General features: G+C 40.0%; 1 protein-coding gene across 7 annotated transcripts in view; it reads left to right on the top strand.

Moving 5' to 3' along the window:
- The window catches only part of ATP11B (ATPase phospholipid transporting 11B (putative)), an 83,869-nt gene that overhangs the window by 8,797 nt on the left and 58,087 nt on the right, over positions 1 to 16,985 (top strand). For all 7 annotated transcript variants that reach the window (XR_015949916.1, XM_035134137.3, XM_035134138.3 and 4 more), the window contains exons 2-3: positions 10,159 to 10,275; positions 13,723 to 13,812. Coding sequence is in view for 6 of the 7 variants with exons in the window: in XM_035134137.3 (XP_034990028.1) it covers positions 10,159 to 10,275; positions 13,723 to 13,812 (207 nt within the window). In the remaining variant the exon portion in view is untranslated. The remainder of the gene's footprint in view (positions 1 to 10,158; positions 10,276 to 13,722; positions 13,813 to 16,985) is intronic.

Here is a 16,985-nt window from a genome sequence, read left to right on the forward strand (position 1 = left end):
TTTCTTGAGCAGGCATGCATACTAACTGGTTGCTATAACAAAAAGCATAGTGGTTAGGAGCTAAATTGAGCATTTGTATAATCCAAGAGCGTGTTTGGAAGAGTTGTAAATCTCCAGAAATTTGAGAACTGAATAGATTGCAGAGGTGTTTGGAAGGACATGAAATGAGTACAAAATTTCATCTCTATAAGTTCTCTAGAACAGTGGTCCTCAACCTTGGGCCTCCAGATGTTTTGAGACTACAATTCCCATCATCCCTGACCACTGGTCCTGCTAGCTAGGGATCATGGGAGTTGTAGGCCAAAAACATCTGGAGGCCCAAGGTTGAGGACCACTGCTCTAGAACACTTGTTTTCAGCTGGTGGACCAGGAGCTTAGGACCCTCTAGTGGGTTGCAGCCTGGTCCGTGCTATTGTATGGTAAAAAGTTTAAGGTATTGGTACCCAAATGAATGTTCGTCCTGGGTCTGAAGAGTTTGATGACACTTGCTCTATGATCCTGGTGAAATCACCTGTGCTAATTTCCTATTCAGTGAGTTCATTAGGAAGCCCAGCATAAAACAATCTGCAATTCATGGTGTCATCCAATAGTCTTTCATGTCTGTTTCTCTGTGGGTGTTTCCATAGAAAAACAGCCTTTAATTTTAAGTATGTGTGTGAGGGAGAGAGGGTTTTTTGTGTTCTAAGGATTTAGTCTTAATGTGGAAAAATAGCTGCCTCCAGTGCAGATCTGGGCATAGAAAGCACAAGGCAAAAGCTAAGTGCGGATGAGCCCTGAGCCAGGTGTTGAACTGAATTAAACACAGAGATCACAGGTTGCAGCTGTTAAAAGTAGCCTGAAGGAGACAGAACTTGCTGCACTTGCAAAGGAAAGCATTTAGAAGCACTTACATCTGAGCATCCCCTGAAGCTTGACTTAACTTAACCGAAGGCATCTCTGAGTCTGGAAGAAGGGTGGATTTTTAAACTGCTATTGAGCTTTCTTTTGAAACAACTAGCTAGTTCTTGGAGCGCTCCTGATAATGTGCAGTAATCCTGATAGGTCAGCCTTTCTGTTGGGGATTCTAGCATTGTTACATCATTTATGTGGAACAGATGGTGAGGGTTCTGGCGGTGACAGTGACTGAATAAAGGATATCCCTGGCTTGGCTCCATGAGTTCCCAGTGGTCTGTGGTCTCTTGAGCTTCACAATAACATGTAATTGGAGCATCACATAAAGCTAGAGTCATTTGAGAATCAGACTGGTTTATAACAACTCCTGAAACGTATTGCCATGCTTCACACTCTTCCAGCTCACCCTGTACTGAGTTGACTGTGTGTATAAGCACAAGTGTCTACATTTGTGTCATGAAGGACGGAGAAGCTGCTTTCTCCCTCTGATATTGTGCACAAGCATTGCCTTTGCTGTAGTCATTTTACAGATGTTCCATTCATAAATCTCTCCTCATTTTACTTGTCCTTTTGTTATTGGTCCCAGCTACTGCTGTTGTCTTTCTCCCTGAAGCGGACGCTCTGTTCTAGAAGCATTTAGCTTGCCTTTTGTTGGCTTGCTGTTTAATGTCAAAACTCCCCTTTAAAAAAGCAGTAAGGTAAAAGGTAAAGGATCCCTGCACAGTTAAGTCCAGTGCTCATCTCGCTTCAGGACAAGGGAGCCGGCATTTGTCCACAGAAAGCTTTCTGGGTCATGTGGCCAGCATGACTAAACCGCTTCTGGCACAATGGAACACCATGATGGAAGCCAGAGCATACGGAAACACTGTTTACCTTCCTGCCGCACAGTAGCAATGTGCAGGTCAGATATTCCTGCTTGTTCCACAAGACTTGGTATACATTTGGAAAATAAATTTATAAAATAAGCATCACTTAGGCTGCATCTGGGAACAGATACAGCTGAGAATTTTCCAAGTATTATTTGTCAGCCAGCTGCTTTTTTGCACTCAAACCTCTTTTGTGCGCCAATTTTCAATATAGCCAACTTGTTATTTGTATCTTACGCCATGCTGGCACAAACAACTGGGCAGCATCCTCTTTGCAGGGGTGAGTTGGCAGTGCATATGGATACGCAGAGATTACTGCAAATGTTCCTTAAAAAGTAATTTTTATTAATTATTTAATGAATAAAATGTTTCCCATGAGGCATCCTGAAGTAAAAAATACAGAACACTTAAATATATAAAAAGCAGCTAAAACATCTGCATGTTTAAATGCAGTTCATATATAACCAGTATGAAAAACACTCAAATGTGTTTACACACACAATGTGAAAATAACTTAAAATTCAATACAGATATCAACTTGTTTATCCCACATCTTCATGAAAATTAGTTTGACTGAGAGAGAGTGCTACATTTGAAAGGGATGTTCACAACGTCTATGTATGGTAACTGCAAAATTCCCCCACTTATTCATCATGTATATATTTTTAAAAGTTCTTAGCTGTTTTTCATTAAATGATTCCACGCAGCATATACGTACAGTTTAAAACTTAATAAAAATGCAACCAGACAAAATAAAAAAAATCAAAAGCTAAGAACAATATAAAACAATTCCAAGGAGAATCATCTACCTTCTGAAATGTCTGGGCAAATAGGAAGGCGTTCAGATACCCTTACTAGCAAATTTGCCGGGAAAATCTGAAGTCTCCCATATTAAATACCTTCTGAAGGATAGGTCAAATGATAATACACTGACCATGGCAAAGTTTCTTTTGGAGGTTGCAAGAAACCTCTGGAGGTTGCAAGAAAGGTCTAGACTGAGACCATCATGCTCAGTCTAGAGTGACATAACAAAATGACTACCTTGGTCTCTTTCACCTGTTGTTTGGTTGTTTCAACTGTATCTTGTTTTGAAACTGTTTTGTGGGTCTATTGGACTGCTATAAAGATATTTGATTTGATACCTGTCCAGCTTCTGTAGCCTAAATTATTTACAATGGTATGTTTGAATCTTTCACTATATGAATGCAACTTTGCAAATGAACTATTGAGTAGGCCCAGTTCTCTCCATGGGACTTAACTATTCCATCTAGGATTTGTGAAACTGTCTCCTCAACCCTTTGGAAACTTCCATATGCATAGAGCTTCCACCTGCAATATTAATATTGTCAGCCAGTGCTGTCCAGTGCTACACACTTGGGAGTGCAGGAATATTTCTCGGGAACATCTGCATAAGAGTAATTTCCGAGATCCTCAACTCACATTAAGTCATAACATTTCAGTAAGTTTGTGCAAGTGTGTTTCCCATGGTTGATAATGCTGTACTGCCCGCCATGCCCCATCTGTATGCTTGTGTGTGAGGTGGTATGCCAGCGCATCTTGCCAAGTGCACGGTTTGCATTTTTTATCAATCAAATTGAAGGACAAAGTGTTCACCTCAAGCAGTGTGCAATCAAAGAGTCTTGTGGGCCGCAGAGAATTACTGCTTAAACTCCCCCCCCCAATGTGTATTTCTTTCTAAACATGGCCCAACACATTTGTAAGGTCAATTCAGGGTGTGAGTGAATATTAAGGAATCATAACTCTGTTTAAGGTGGAGCAAAGCCTAAAGATCAGTGCTTATCTTTGTTAGTTGTGGAATTGTTTTCTTTTGTATCACAGTTAACTATGGACTGGTGATGGCTCTGATCCAGGGATGTTTGCACTAATGGGGCTCCCTTGGTGTGGATGGGAGACCAATAGTTTTGCGTATCCGCTTGGTGGATCATTTTGCTATAGGCATGCGAAGTTCAGATAGACAGGCAGGCAGGCAGGCAGGCAGGCAGGCAGGCAGGCAGGCAGGCAGGCAGGCAGAAAGACAGATTTCCAGTATATAACAATTACAAAAAAGAGAAAAAAGAATACTAAAACAAAATCCCAACTCTTCCACCCGCCTTCCAGGACATACTAAGTTCAGTAAACTTGTTCTCTGTGGGTGGGGTTTACTTTCCCCTCTTCACAAGATAAAAAATTGTAATAAAAGCTGACAATATTGACTGACTTTAGGGGAACTATATGCACCTGCTTCTCAGGGTTCAAAATTAGCAGGGCACCAGGCACAATTTTGCATCTAAAGATTCTCCATTTGCGAGCACCTCAAAAAGTCCGGGTGCCATTTTTTGTGCCTGGCTGACACTCAAGGATTACTCGAAGTATATGTTAAGGATAGACAATATGTTGAGTTTAACAATAAAGAGTAGAGTGTTTTGAAAACAAGTATGTTGAAATTTTTATTGAATGTGAACTGCTTCTCTCTTGAAGGGGATTGTATTAATATTTAAAATTAGGAACCACCTTGGGAGCTTTGGCAGAAAAGCGCTATATCAGTGCAATAAATAATCATAAACAACACACTTTTCACATGCTACAATATTGATTTTATCTAGTTCTCTCAAGTAGTGGAAGCACGCCTGGTTCTTTTCTTGTTAGCTTTACTATGCTGTTTATTAACACATCTCTTCAATCAATAAAGGTTAGGACTATAATTAAAATCAAACCAGAGGATGTGAGAGCTCTTAGCAAGAAACTGAATGTTGCTGAAAAGTGCTTTGGAAGGTTTCTAGTAAGTTAACAATAAAATACTGTATCCTTTGTTCCACTCCTTGATTGTGCTTGCAGTTAGAAATTGTGTTTGCTAACCTTTTATCTCTGTTTTGGCTGGGAAAAGGATGCTGACCCCAGAAGCCTGGAGGAGGAATAGAATTGCTTTTTTTTAAAAAAAGTTCATTTAAAAACATAGCATCTTGTCTGTAACGTACCGGTACTTCATTGACCTGATTTTCAATGGTCCTCTGTAGCTTATGGCCCAGCACTCACAACTCCTTCTAACCATCCTTCTATAGCTATGCCTTTTAGGAAAAAAAAGCACAAGAGCATTTTAATTGCTTGCATGAAAGTTTTGAGAGCCAGCAAATATCAGTAGCTGGATTTGATCTGACAAAGCACTTCCTGAAACACAAGGTCATCTCTGCCTGGCAGAATGCAGGTGGCATGATTGCAGCTAAGCTCTATTTTATGAAAAGGTCTCCTTCCCTGTGAAAAGATTTTGGAGAGAAACAATTTAGTAAATGAAATGCGTTTATGCTTGAAAAAGGAATGGAAGCATGAATTCCAGTCTAAACCTAATTAAAACCCATAGCCTTGTCAGATTTTTCGAATGCAGCAATTCAGTGAGAGCTCTCTAGATTATAGAACTTTATTATAGAACTATATTACAGAACTTTCTATATTACAGAATTCAGGGGCTCTGAGGAGGATTTATGTGCCATCAGTGGCAAAGTTTTCATGCTGAAATGGGGAAATGGGGAAAGGCTCTCATTTACTTTATGGCTTCGAAACTGAAATATTAAACACTGCAGTTTTAATGCAGAAGCATTGCTGTAGGGTAAGCACCAGGCTGCAGTGAACTTACTGCCCTGCTTAAAAGAATGGAAAAACTTACGTTATTGGAGCCAGTGTTGGTATAGCAGAGTGTGACTGTGTCTCAGTCTCACCTACCTCACAGGATGGCTGTGAGGATAAATTGAGGAGGGGAGCACCATCTACACTGCCTTGAGATCCTTAGAGCATATGAGAGAGCTGAATTTAATAAGTAATGTTCAAAAATATGCCTCTGTTAGATAAGATCCAGATGACATTTTTGTCACTTGATGGCTTGTTTACATGAAACATTTTGTCATGGAGTCTGTTCGTAATGCGAACAAGCTCCCAGCAATTAGTCTCTGTCATGTAATTAACATGCAGAATACATCAGGGAAAGGGTTTGGTTATGATTAGTTGTAGCCAATTGAGCTACTTAGAGTAGACCTATTAAAATCAGTGGGTGAATAATTTAAGTACTGTACATTGATTTCAGTGGGGGGTGTACTTGGCTATAACCTGATTTACCTATGGATGACAAGCATCCTTGCCTTTGTGCTAGTGAATGAGACATACACAGTTTTCTTTTAATAATACCTTTTATTTATTGCCACTGTTTATTAACAAGAGAGAGGGGGTGTTTTGCTTTTGTTTTTGGAAGATACAGCAGCTGAGATAAGAAAGGATGACTTTGGAAAATGGCATTTCATGATCTTGAACAAACCTCTTCAGAGACAACTTACATTGCTTCTTCATAACTTGATTTACCTTTGAGGTTGTCTTACTTCCTCTTAGCTGATCATGTGATCTAGTTTCATCTACTACAGGCATAGGCAAACTTGGTCCTCCAGATGTTTGGGACTACAATTCCCATCATTCATGACCACTGGTCCTGTTAGCTAGGGATGATGGGAGTTGTAGTCCCAAAACATCGGGGGTGGGGGGCGAATTTGCCTATGCCTGGTCTACTAGGTCACAGCATGTGTGGGTTGATGTAAGATAAGGGAGAAATTACCTTAATAATGAACAGTTCAGGGGACAGTAATTGCTTCTGAGTGTAAGAATGAATACGTAAGAACCTCTCTAAACTGGCCTTCATGTACTTGGTGTTCTCTATTATGTTGGACTGCAGCACCCATCAGCCTCAGTCACATGGCCAATGTGTAGGTAGGAAAGATTGCAATCATGCTCTCCAAATGCTCTGGAGAAGGCTGATCGAAACGGAACAGTTGAAGGCTCTTCATAGCAATTTCCCACATCAGGAAAGTCCAGTTCCAAGTCTTTCTAACTAGGAGCAGTTGGCCATGGCCTTCAGTTGAAAAAATTGACAACAAACCTTTTTTTTATCTACACAGGACCAAATATCAGCTGTTGAATTAGTGCATTTGGAGAGGAAACTATAGCAGGAAAAGTAACTTTGCAAAATTGTTGTGCACCGGCAATTAAAAAAAAAATCTCAAACTCATTGCCACTGACTCATTCTCACATAATAATACAGCTAGTGATGGACTTACCCCTTCCAGTTAAGATAATAACATGGTGTTTTACCAGTGCCGTGTGGAACATTGGCAAAGAATTTTGCATCTTAAGTAATTTTGACTGAAAAGATAGTTTCCAACTTTTTTCGGGTCTGCCCTGCCTAGTAACTTACCAGTGTTGCAACTACAATTTGGTTAATAACTGCTGAGTTGTAAAGGATACTCAGAAAGAGTATAACATCTAATTCCCAAATCTGGCTCATAAAACCATAGGCTCAAGGGATCTTCAGTTCATTTTACCCCATAGCAAACATCTTTGAAACCCAGGGGAGTTTTAAAAGAGAGTTTATTGTTTATAAAGGCTTTTAATGAAACTGCTTTTAATATATAAAAATCTCAGAATTTTGTTAAAAAGAAAGCCACTGGTCACAGTTAATTCCTTGTTCATGCTACAAAATCACTTTTTGGACCCTGACCATAGTTTGGCACCACACATATTTATCTTTCAGGTCAGATGGTTTTAATTCTCTATTGACCTTCAGTTGCACATGTTGTTCTACATATTGTCCTTTATACCTCATTTTGATTGCAAGTAGTTGGTTCCCCCCCCCTTTTCCCTGTATTGATGAGTTTTCTTGCTCGTGTTTTGGCATTTTCACTTTATAATGCTTACTAGGGAATGGAATGAACCATTAGGGGGAATTTTGTTTAATGGCCAGATGCTTCAGACGTGATGTTGGCCCACTGTTAAACCTGCATTTACAAGTGAGTTCTAAATGTTTTCTGTCTCTATTTCTGTAGACTTTTTAGAAAGGGGTATAGTCTTTGGTATAATACCTCTTGAAATGATGGATAGCTGGTGTGTTTGCTTTCCAATCTGAAATGCCCATCAGTGAAAGGAAGCCCTACCCCTTTAAGCTGATTTGAGGAGATTCCCCTAGCCTGGAAGTACAGAACCCAAAATTGTGCAGAAGTTCTATATAGTAATGTATGCAGGTTGATGCTAGTGCATAATCACTTACTTTTTCAGACTCTCAGTCTTGATAAAGGTCAGAAGGGGCACTTTCCCTGATGGGAAGATTGGTGGTGGTGTCGGGGGCTACAGGCTAAAGCAGGCATCCCCAAACTGCGGCCCTCCAGATGTTTTGGCCTACAACTCCCATGATCCCTAGCTAACAGGACCAGTGGTCAGGGTTGATGGGAATTGTAGTCCAAAACATCTGGAGGGCCGAAGTTTGGGGATGCCTGGGCTAAAGTGAGCAAGAGAATAGGGGTGACCTTCACCTTCGTCCAGTAGGCTACACAAAAGCCAGTGGTTTCCCCATACACACTTCCTCCATCCACGCAAGCACGAGACATTATCACTGTTCAAGGACACATCCAGCCAGAGAAAGGCATGTGTGGTGGCATCTGCAGGGGAAAACAGCAGGAGAGGGGCTGTAGGCTTTGAACCCCGCTTTGTAGCCCCACCTGCCACTCTTCTACCAGCTGGGTCTCCAGACCTAGGTTCCATCCTTAAAAGAGAAGTCGTGTTTTCCAGACGTTGTTGGATTCCAGCTCCCATCAACTCAACCCAGTATGGCCAATGGCCAAGGATTAATGGGAGTTGTAGTCTAGCTTGATCCTCAATTTAGAAAGCGCCTTTGCCAGTTTGTGCCTTTTCAAAGCAGCCAAGGCTGAAATTGGGAAGGAATTTGCATGGTAGCAATGGGGCCTGAGGTGGAATCCTGAACTCTGGAACGGGGCTGGAGAAGTATAGCTTCTTCTTGCCCACTTGGCAGTAGTCTGGTCTTAGCAGCTGAGGTCCAGGAAGGGAAATTACATGAGACAGGATGTGAAACAGCTTGTGAAATGCAGTCTTCTCTTATGAAATGCAGTACCATCATCAGCTGTGAGTGGGAAAGGCTAGGCAGGATAAGGCAAATCCTTGGTCCACTGTGGGGTTGTGACTGTGCAGCTCTAAATGCTAGGCTGGTCTTCACTTGCAAGTCCAGTGGGAGGAGTCGTCTTGGCTCCATGTTTCAGGGAAAGTCAGAAATAGTGAGATTCCAAAGCTTAGCAGGAAGTAAGAGAACGTCCTCACATTCCCCTAAATCAGGCATAGGCAAACTCAGCCCTCCAGATGTTTTGGGACTACAACTCCAATCATCCCTAGCTAACAGGACCAGTGGGGAGGGATGATGGAAGTTGTAGTCCCAAAACATCTATAGTGCCGCATTTGCCTATGCCTGCCCTAAATTCTCTGACTCTTGCTACTTGAGAGTGTGTTCCAGCAAAGTGAGATAAGATGCCAGTCCCACAGGTTTCTCTGTACAAGTTAGATGACTTGGGGAAGAGGAGGAAGTAGTCTTCATATCCCTGGTCAGTAGCTAGTTCTGCCGCATGGTCATTTTGAGGAGGCAGTGGAAGTTAGCTGGCTAAGTGCCGGTATTTCCTTCCTCTCTGAGGAGTTATGTGCTTAATTTTGTGTTCGTGAACAATGACGGGGACAGGCAAAGGGTGGAGTGCTCTTCTTTCTCTGTCTCTGTCTCCCCCCCCCCACTTCTAAGAGTGCGAAATCCGGGCATGGATCCGGGTATCGTATCTTTGCTCGGTGTCAAACCTTTTGCCACCTCACTTGCTACTTTTAGGATCTACTACCACACTTGCTACTTTCTGTCTTCTGCCTTTTGGTAACTGTTTCCACTTCGCTTTGCTGTACAGTATTCATTCAGCACCATCACCCCAGTTCCTGCTTTTTATGTGCTCTGGCAGAAAACCAGTAATTTTCCCTTAAGTTGCACAGCCTGCAGGTGCTAATTTCTTCTGACACTTGTATACTTTTTGACACTTGCCTAAATTCATACTTTTTTTCATGGCTCTTGTCCAAAACTCTTGGGAAACACTACAAAGGTTAAAATAATACCATTGATCAATGCATTTAAATTATATTAAAGAGCATTTCAGGAATGAATAGTAGATGTTCCTTCTTTCTACCTTATGTTGAATTCAGCAGAGTTTTTTAATTGTGGAAATTAATTATTTGAAATGTTGGGGATTTCTATAGCAGTAAACATAATTTTTGGGTTAGATGTTGAATGCTAGTTTCAGTGCATGCATATCACTGAGGTCTACTGGTTGCCCTTGGGCAAGGAGTCATTTGGTGGTATTACTCAGAGTAGTTCTATTGAAGAGTGTGTCATAACATAGTAGGACCATTAATTTCAGTGGATCTGCTCTGAGTAAAACTTAGCTGAGAACCACCCACTATCTTCTGAGGATTTAATCAAGACTTGTTTGATATCACTTATTGTAAACACTGTAGAAATTATTTGTGGATATAAGTAGAATCACTTTTCTTCTTTCAGGGTTTTGACCCACCACATCAGAGTGATAACCGAACTATTTATATAGCCAATCGTTTTCCTCAGCATGGTCATTATGTTCCTCAGAAGTTTGCAGAAAACAGAATAATCTCCTCTAAGGTAAGGGAAACCTTTACGTACCTGCATTTTTCCTTTGTCTCGCATGCTGGATAAAGGTAGGTTTTGACTTTGTGTATTCAGATCAGGGGTAGGCAACCTAAGGCCCATGGGCCAGTTGCGGCCCAATCGCCTTCTCAATCCGGCCCACAGACAGTCCAGGAATCAGTGTGTTTTTACATGAGTAGAATGTGTGCTTTTATTTAAAATGCAGCTCTGGGATATTTGTGGGGCATAGGAATTTGTTCATCCCCCCCCAAAAAAATAGTCTGGCCCATCACATGGTCTGAGGGACGGTGGACCGGCCCACAGCTGAAAAAGGTTGCTGACCCCTGATTCGGATCATGTCAGAATACAAAAAATAACCAACCAGCAGCCCAACTCAAAAACATATGTCCAAAAGCTCAAATTTTGTACCAGCAATAATATGTACCTACATATGGTATTAGTGTATTTTCACATTGTTTCACAGACTGCATTGATTGTAGCACACTTGACTTCCGAATGCCTTGTTTTCCTATAAAGTCTAAAACTGCTGTTACAGCATTATCAAATAATGCAAAACCGTTCATCCACCTGCTGAATATGTGTTGACGTCTCCATTTGCATCATGTACAAGAAAATCATTGGGTTGGTTCTTATTCTGAGTTTTGGGGCGTGGTTTGACATGCTCCAGCACATCTAGGGTATGATGATGATTTCTTTAAGTAGGGAACGTTTACAAAGCAAACCCGTGACTCACATAGAGATCGGGGCTTCTTTAAAATTAATGCTTAATGTATGATTGACGTTTCCAATTAATACATTAAACCAAAGTCCATTATATTCCCCAGACTGCCTATTCTTGGTCAGTACACTGATTTTCTGCTCACAGCTTAAAAGAGAATTAGTAAGGGACTGTGTCTGTATTCCATAAAAGAATAAAAAGATAAACTCCCCCCAGTGCTGGCCAGATGTCATGACAATGGATGCTGAAAAAGAATAGTGGTAAAAGAATGTGAATGACTATGAGCACAATATTTTGGTGAAACTTAGCTGGTGATAAATCTGAGTGAATTTGAATAAATGGTGCTGGCGGCAACCATAGATTGTGCAGGGCAGGTTTCCAAAACTCGACATCAGTTTATTCCTTTAGATAATGTTTTAGAAATGAGAACCCTGCAAAGACTAAAAGAATGTTGGGAATGGGACCTTATGCCTTGCAATAGGCAAATAGGCAATAGTTGCAATACGCAACGCTGCATGGGCAAAATTATGGAATAAGAAGTCAATGCATTCTGTGTCAATGCAAGGAAAGCAAGCAATGCTTAAAAACATTTTCTGTTGGCACCTCATGCCTGTTAAATTGCCTTCCACCTCACCATAATTTTTTCAGAAGTACTGGAGATGTCGTATCTCCAGTTCCTACTCTTTGTATTATATTGTGTATATGTGTGTAAGAAAAAAAAGAATTAACTGGTGATTTACATATTACAGCAAGACTTTCCATCACATGCATTTGGAAATACTAGGGAAAAGCCACAATGTGAACCTGGTATGACAAAGTCTGGTTGCTGGCCATGTCTGAAAAGCTAACCCCAAAAGTTCAATTCCATAGAGGAGTGTAAAAAAAGAAAGAAAAGAAGAAAAGAAAGACATTTTATCCAGTCCAGTTTATACATTAAATGTATAAATAATCAAAGTGACTAATGTATTCAAAGTCAGAGAGGTCAAACAATTTTATGGTCATTTTGTGAGGGCTTTTATAATGCATTGGTGTAAGTTCAGGAAAATGTAAATCCTTTATTAGGTATAATATGATCTACCGTATTTTCCCGTGTATAAGACGCCCCCATGTAAAAGACACCCCCTATTTTGGGGGGCTCCCAATTAAGCAGGGTGGATTTGATTTAAATCAAACTGATTTAAATCACGATTTAAATCACTAGTCAGTAAGGCTTGATTTAAATCATAGTTTTCTACATAAAGACTAATTCTTGCTGGTATAACTTTAATATGCAAGTAGATGAAGATTTTTAGAATAACAACTTTTCATATTAGTTTTTTATCCCCAGTTTAATGGGTTATTCATATTTGGAGAACTTTACTGTTGTACTTAGGAAGGAGTAAAATAATCATTACCTTAATAATAACAATTTAAATAGATTTATTCAACTGAAACAATAACATTACTGTACAGCATATGTTATTTGCTTAAACAAACATCCATGTTTGGTAACTAATTTGGCTAAACAAAAACAAAATATATATATTTTAAGAAACTTAGACTGTCAGCCCAGCCTACACATGAAAAACCTGAATACTGTCCACTCCAAACAATCAGAAAAATATTGTTTCTATTCTATTCACTGAACTTCTTGAAACTTAGCCCTGAAGGGGTTGTTTCTGGAGAACAATATTGTTCTGTAGAACAATAGGATTAAGGTCTTTTTCTCAACTCTGTTCATGTTATAACATTTTTGCTGTGAAGAAGAGGCATGTGATCTCTGTTGAGTCAAATTCAGTTTTGAGAACTGCAAAAGTAAACCAAGCATCTGTGATAATATCTTGTAGGCAGAGAAACTGCCCAATAAGCTTACAAAAACCTCTGGAAGAGCATGACATTGTGAATGGATTAATGGAATTTATTTACCCAAAAAATTAAACATATACAACCTTATTCTACATAATTAAAAAACTAATCTTTATTTCATGATGGAATAACCTTTGGATGGTAATATATTTTCCTCAAAAAGCATTTTATTTTAAAAAATCCAATTTAAATCAAAAAAATCGATTTAAATCAAAAAAATCCGATTTAAATCAAAAAATCCGATTTTTTTAAAAAATCATTGATTTTTATCCACCCTGCAATTAAGAAAACACCCCATAGCACTACTAGTGTATAAGACAAGCCCCAATTTTAAACCATTTTTTGAGTAAAAAAAAACCCTAGCCTTATACACGGAAAAATATGGTACTTATTTTCAGCTGATTGGTTTTGACAGCCCTTGTCAGTGTACATTTTAAGGCTCCTGCTTGCGTATTGGCAACTGCATCTCCAGCTGCCCCTCATCTGACACCACATGTGATGTCAAGTGTGGGGCAGGTGACTGTGATTTGGGGGAAATGGTTTTATGGTCCAAAGTAGAATCCAAACCAGGCCAAATTAGGTCTCTGGACTGGAGATTCCCATCCCCTGCCAGCTTTTAGGTGGTCAAAAGCTGAACTTGGAAAATACGTTTTTCTGTTGCTTAATGCTTTCTCTCAAGTCTTTTCCTTGGTGTGGTGTTAAACTAATGGGAACAATTTTTTTGACATGAGATTTTGGGAACAGGGTTATCTTATTTTAGATCCATTTAATACATTTCTTGGGGAAACTCCCTAATATTTAAAGCTGAAAATTGTTTTATCTTCTGCAGTGTGGAATGTGATGCTGCTTGTAACTGTTGATATTTCTTTCTCTTACAGTATACTGTATGGAATTTTGTTCCCAAAAATTTATTTGAGCAGTTCAGAAGGATAGCCAACTTTTATTTTCTTATTATATTTTTGGTTCAGGTAAGTCATTTATATTCCGCTTAATACCAAAATAAGCTTCTAAGTGATTTATAGGCTTCTAAGTGATTGGGTAATCTAGCATTGCTTTAGGATATATAACAGATGTGGATGCTGGCATATAGGAATTGATTGTTATGGTTGTTGATTGTTGAATATAAGGATGCTAGGGTATGAGGGTTTGGTTTAGTAACCCTTAATTCATAGAATTAAGCCTTGACATTTTGCAAATATGAGGGGTTGGTTTCCAAGGAATTTGATTTTTAATACAATAATTTAGAAGGAAGAGTGAAACCCTGAAAATGTTGCTGGTAAGAGTGAGACAGTCAATAGTGATGGATTTGCTCTGACGTGGAGTGGGAGAGGTCCTCTCTATTCATTTCTTGCTAAGCCTGAAAATGACCAGGTAACTTGCTTGATACCACCATCTCTTTAGCTTTGACAAAGGTGTTTTTGGATAAGAATTGTAAACCACTTCAGGTATGTGGACCACTTGGCCTTAGCCTAACAGACAACAATAAATTGCCATTTGCTGCAGAAAAATAGTTTTGCCTAAATTCCATGAATAGAAAAGAATTCAGGAAAGTTAGAGTTCTCAGGCATCAGCTTTGGAGCATAAATGCATGGTGACATGTATTCTCATCACTGTCAAAATAAGAAAGGACATCCTTTTTGCTTGTTAGGGAATTTCTCAAACCCCTGTCAATAAGGATCATCCCCTATAATATATGAAGGAGAGCTTGAGAGTTAAATCATCTCTTTCTCCTCTGCTATTTATTTAATAACCAGTCAGATGGCATGGTAGGTTTCTCCCTGATGATCTGATCAGCCCTGTTACTCAGCTGAGCTGGCCTTTGGGCTGGCTGTGCTTGGAGTTATATTGGCTGTTTTGCTGCAGTGCTGTAGCAGAGTATTAAAATGCCTCTAAATTGCTTTGTAATAACAGGTGCAATACTTATCAGGCAACCTAAAGTTTGAATATTGTCCAAAACTGCTAAGTAATTTCAAAGCGCACTTTAGACTGCAACGTCATAAAGCACCCTTCTAGAAATGTATATGAGAGAGCATAATTTCCTAAGAGAGCATTACTGAAGTGTTCCTTCACAACCTTGATGTCTCTTGATGATAGATAATAAATGTGCAGTTTGAACCTCAACTCACCCCTTCTACTTTTGGTCTCATGCACCTTTCCTCCAGTCATGACAGAACATTGCAGTCCATGGCAAGGCAACCCTTTCTAAAGGTATTAGACATGCTTCCTTGCTCCAGCTGTGTTAGGAGGGTCTTAACAAAAGTACTGCCTCCTGACATGGGCTCTTAAGCTTCAGCCTGGCACTAAAGATGTCCCCTTGATGTGTTACAACCAGGAACAACTAGGACCAGCCTGTTGGATTCAGTGCAGTGTGAGCTGTGTGGTAGCAGTAACTGGCCCCTGACAACAGGACACAAGTGTTGACGCAACCTTCGGTTCCATCTTGTGCACATGCACGCCCCTTTTGCAAACTGGGCTTGGGTTGGTTTCATTTGTTTGTTTCATTTTGTATCATTGGTCAGTTCTGTACTGAGTGATTTCAGAATACTCACTGGGATTTCTGCATAAAAATGGTACATTAAAAATCCATTTGTAGCTATTTAATAATTTTTTTAAAAAGTGGGCGGGAAACCATGAAACCTCTAAAAGCACCTGGAAAATCAGGTTCTCAATAAACGTGTTTAAAGGTTCTTTTCTCTCTTCTGGGTAGTCATTCATCCTGTCTATGCAGGTTGGCATATAGTGATGTCATCTAGTTGTGAGTCATTTAGACTTTTTACAGCGTATTTCACAAGTTCTGTTGAAGCGTCTTCCCCTCTGAAAATAGATCGTAGAAAGAAAGGAATCCTGACATCCAGGAGAAGCTGGTTCATAAGAAAACACACAAATGTTAATATTTGAGCAGTGAGTTCTATTGAATTGTATTGTCAATATGAACTACTTTGGCTCATTTGTCTCACTTTCCCGTACCTAGTTGGTACTTGAATGCTTTCAATTTCTGTCAGGGAAACAAATTGAAAAATGCAACACTTGTTCTGTTTGACAAGGTTAGAATCAATAATGGGATAATAGTAATGGATTTCAGTACATAAATATATACTCCTCACCCCCCCACCCCCAATGAAGTTGGCTTGAACTTGCTTATTTCATTTTTTATACCTCTTCCACAAAGGAGTTTAGACTGGATTTACAATGAAAACACAAAACAAAGCAAGGAGCCATTTAGCATACGGTTAACAAACAAACAAACAAACAAACAAACACACAAAACCCAGGAAACAAAAGACCGACCTACATACTCTTCAAATGATTGTACCTCATTTCAGTAGACTGCTGACTGACTTCGTGGTTGCAAAAGTGAAGTCCCATAGGCCACAATCATGCATGATGCTAAACTTGGAAAAGGCAGACTGTTTGGCTTTCCAGATGTTGCAGGACTACAGCTCCCATCCCTGATTACTGGACATACCAGCTGCAATTTATGAGAACTGGAGACATTTCACTCTTTGTAGAGCTTTAGAGCTCTGTAGATAGGTTTCATGGCTTACTATGCACACTGGAATCTGCAGCCCAGGATCTTTCAACCTGGCTGTTGGTCAGGGCCGTCTCAAGCGTGTCGGGCGCCCTGGCGGCATGGTGCGGAGATCACTCCGGCGCCCCGCACCACCCAGCCTACACCTAGAGCCGGCCCTGCTGTTGGTATAGCCTTTGGTTTCATTAGAGATGCCTTAGATGCCTTTTGATGTATTTTTTAAACTTGTAAGTAGCATTTGACAAGTCCTTAACAGAACATAAAGGATGCTGGGAAAAGTGCCTTTGGAGCATGCAAAATGAATGTAAATGAATTTGTAACTCAGGAGCATAGAATCTAGGACTCTTGATGTAGAGTTGGAAACAGCATGTCCTGATGAATGTATTGCTAGCCAACAGTTTCAAAGATATCCTTTCCCACGTGTTTGTGGTGCTGTGCTCATATCAGCACCTGGGATTTTAAGAAGCTACAAGCCATTAGTCAAATCTGTGCTGTGTGTGAGCCCTGTTTCTGTGTTCACTGTTTTCTCTCCTACACAGGGTTATGCTCGCCTCTTGTTCAATGCCATACCACTTAGGTGTATACTTGAATTGGTCGGTGCCCGTTACCTTA

Source organism: Zootoca vivipara, chromosome 5, assembly GCF_965207765.1.
Source record: "Zootoca vivipara chromosome 5, rZooViv2.hap1.1, whole genome shotgun sequence".
Classification (NCBI taxonomy): Eukaryota; Metazoa; Chordata; class Lepidosauria; order Squamata; family Lacertidae; genus Zootoca; species Zootoca vivipara.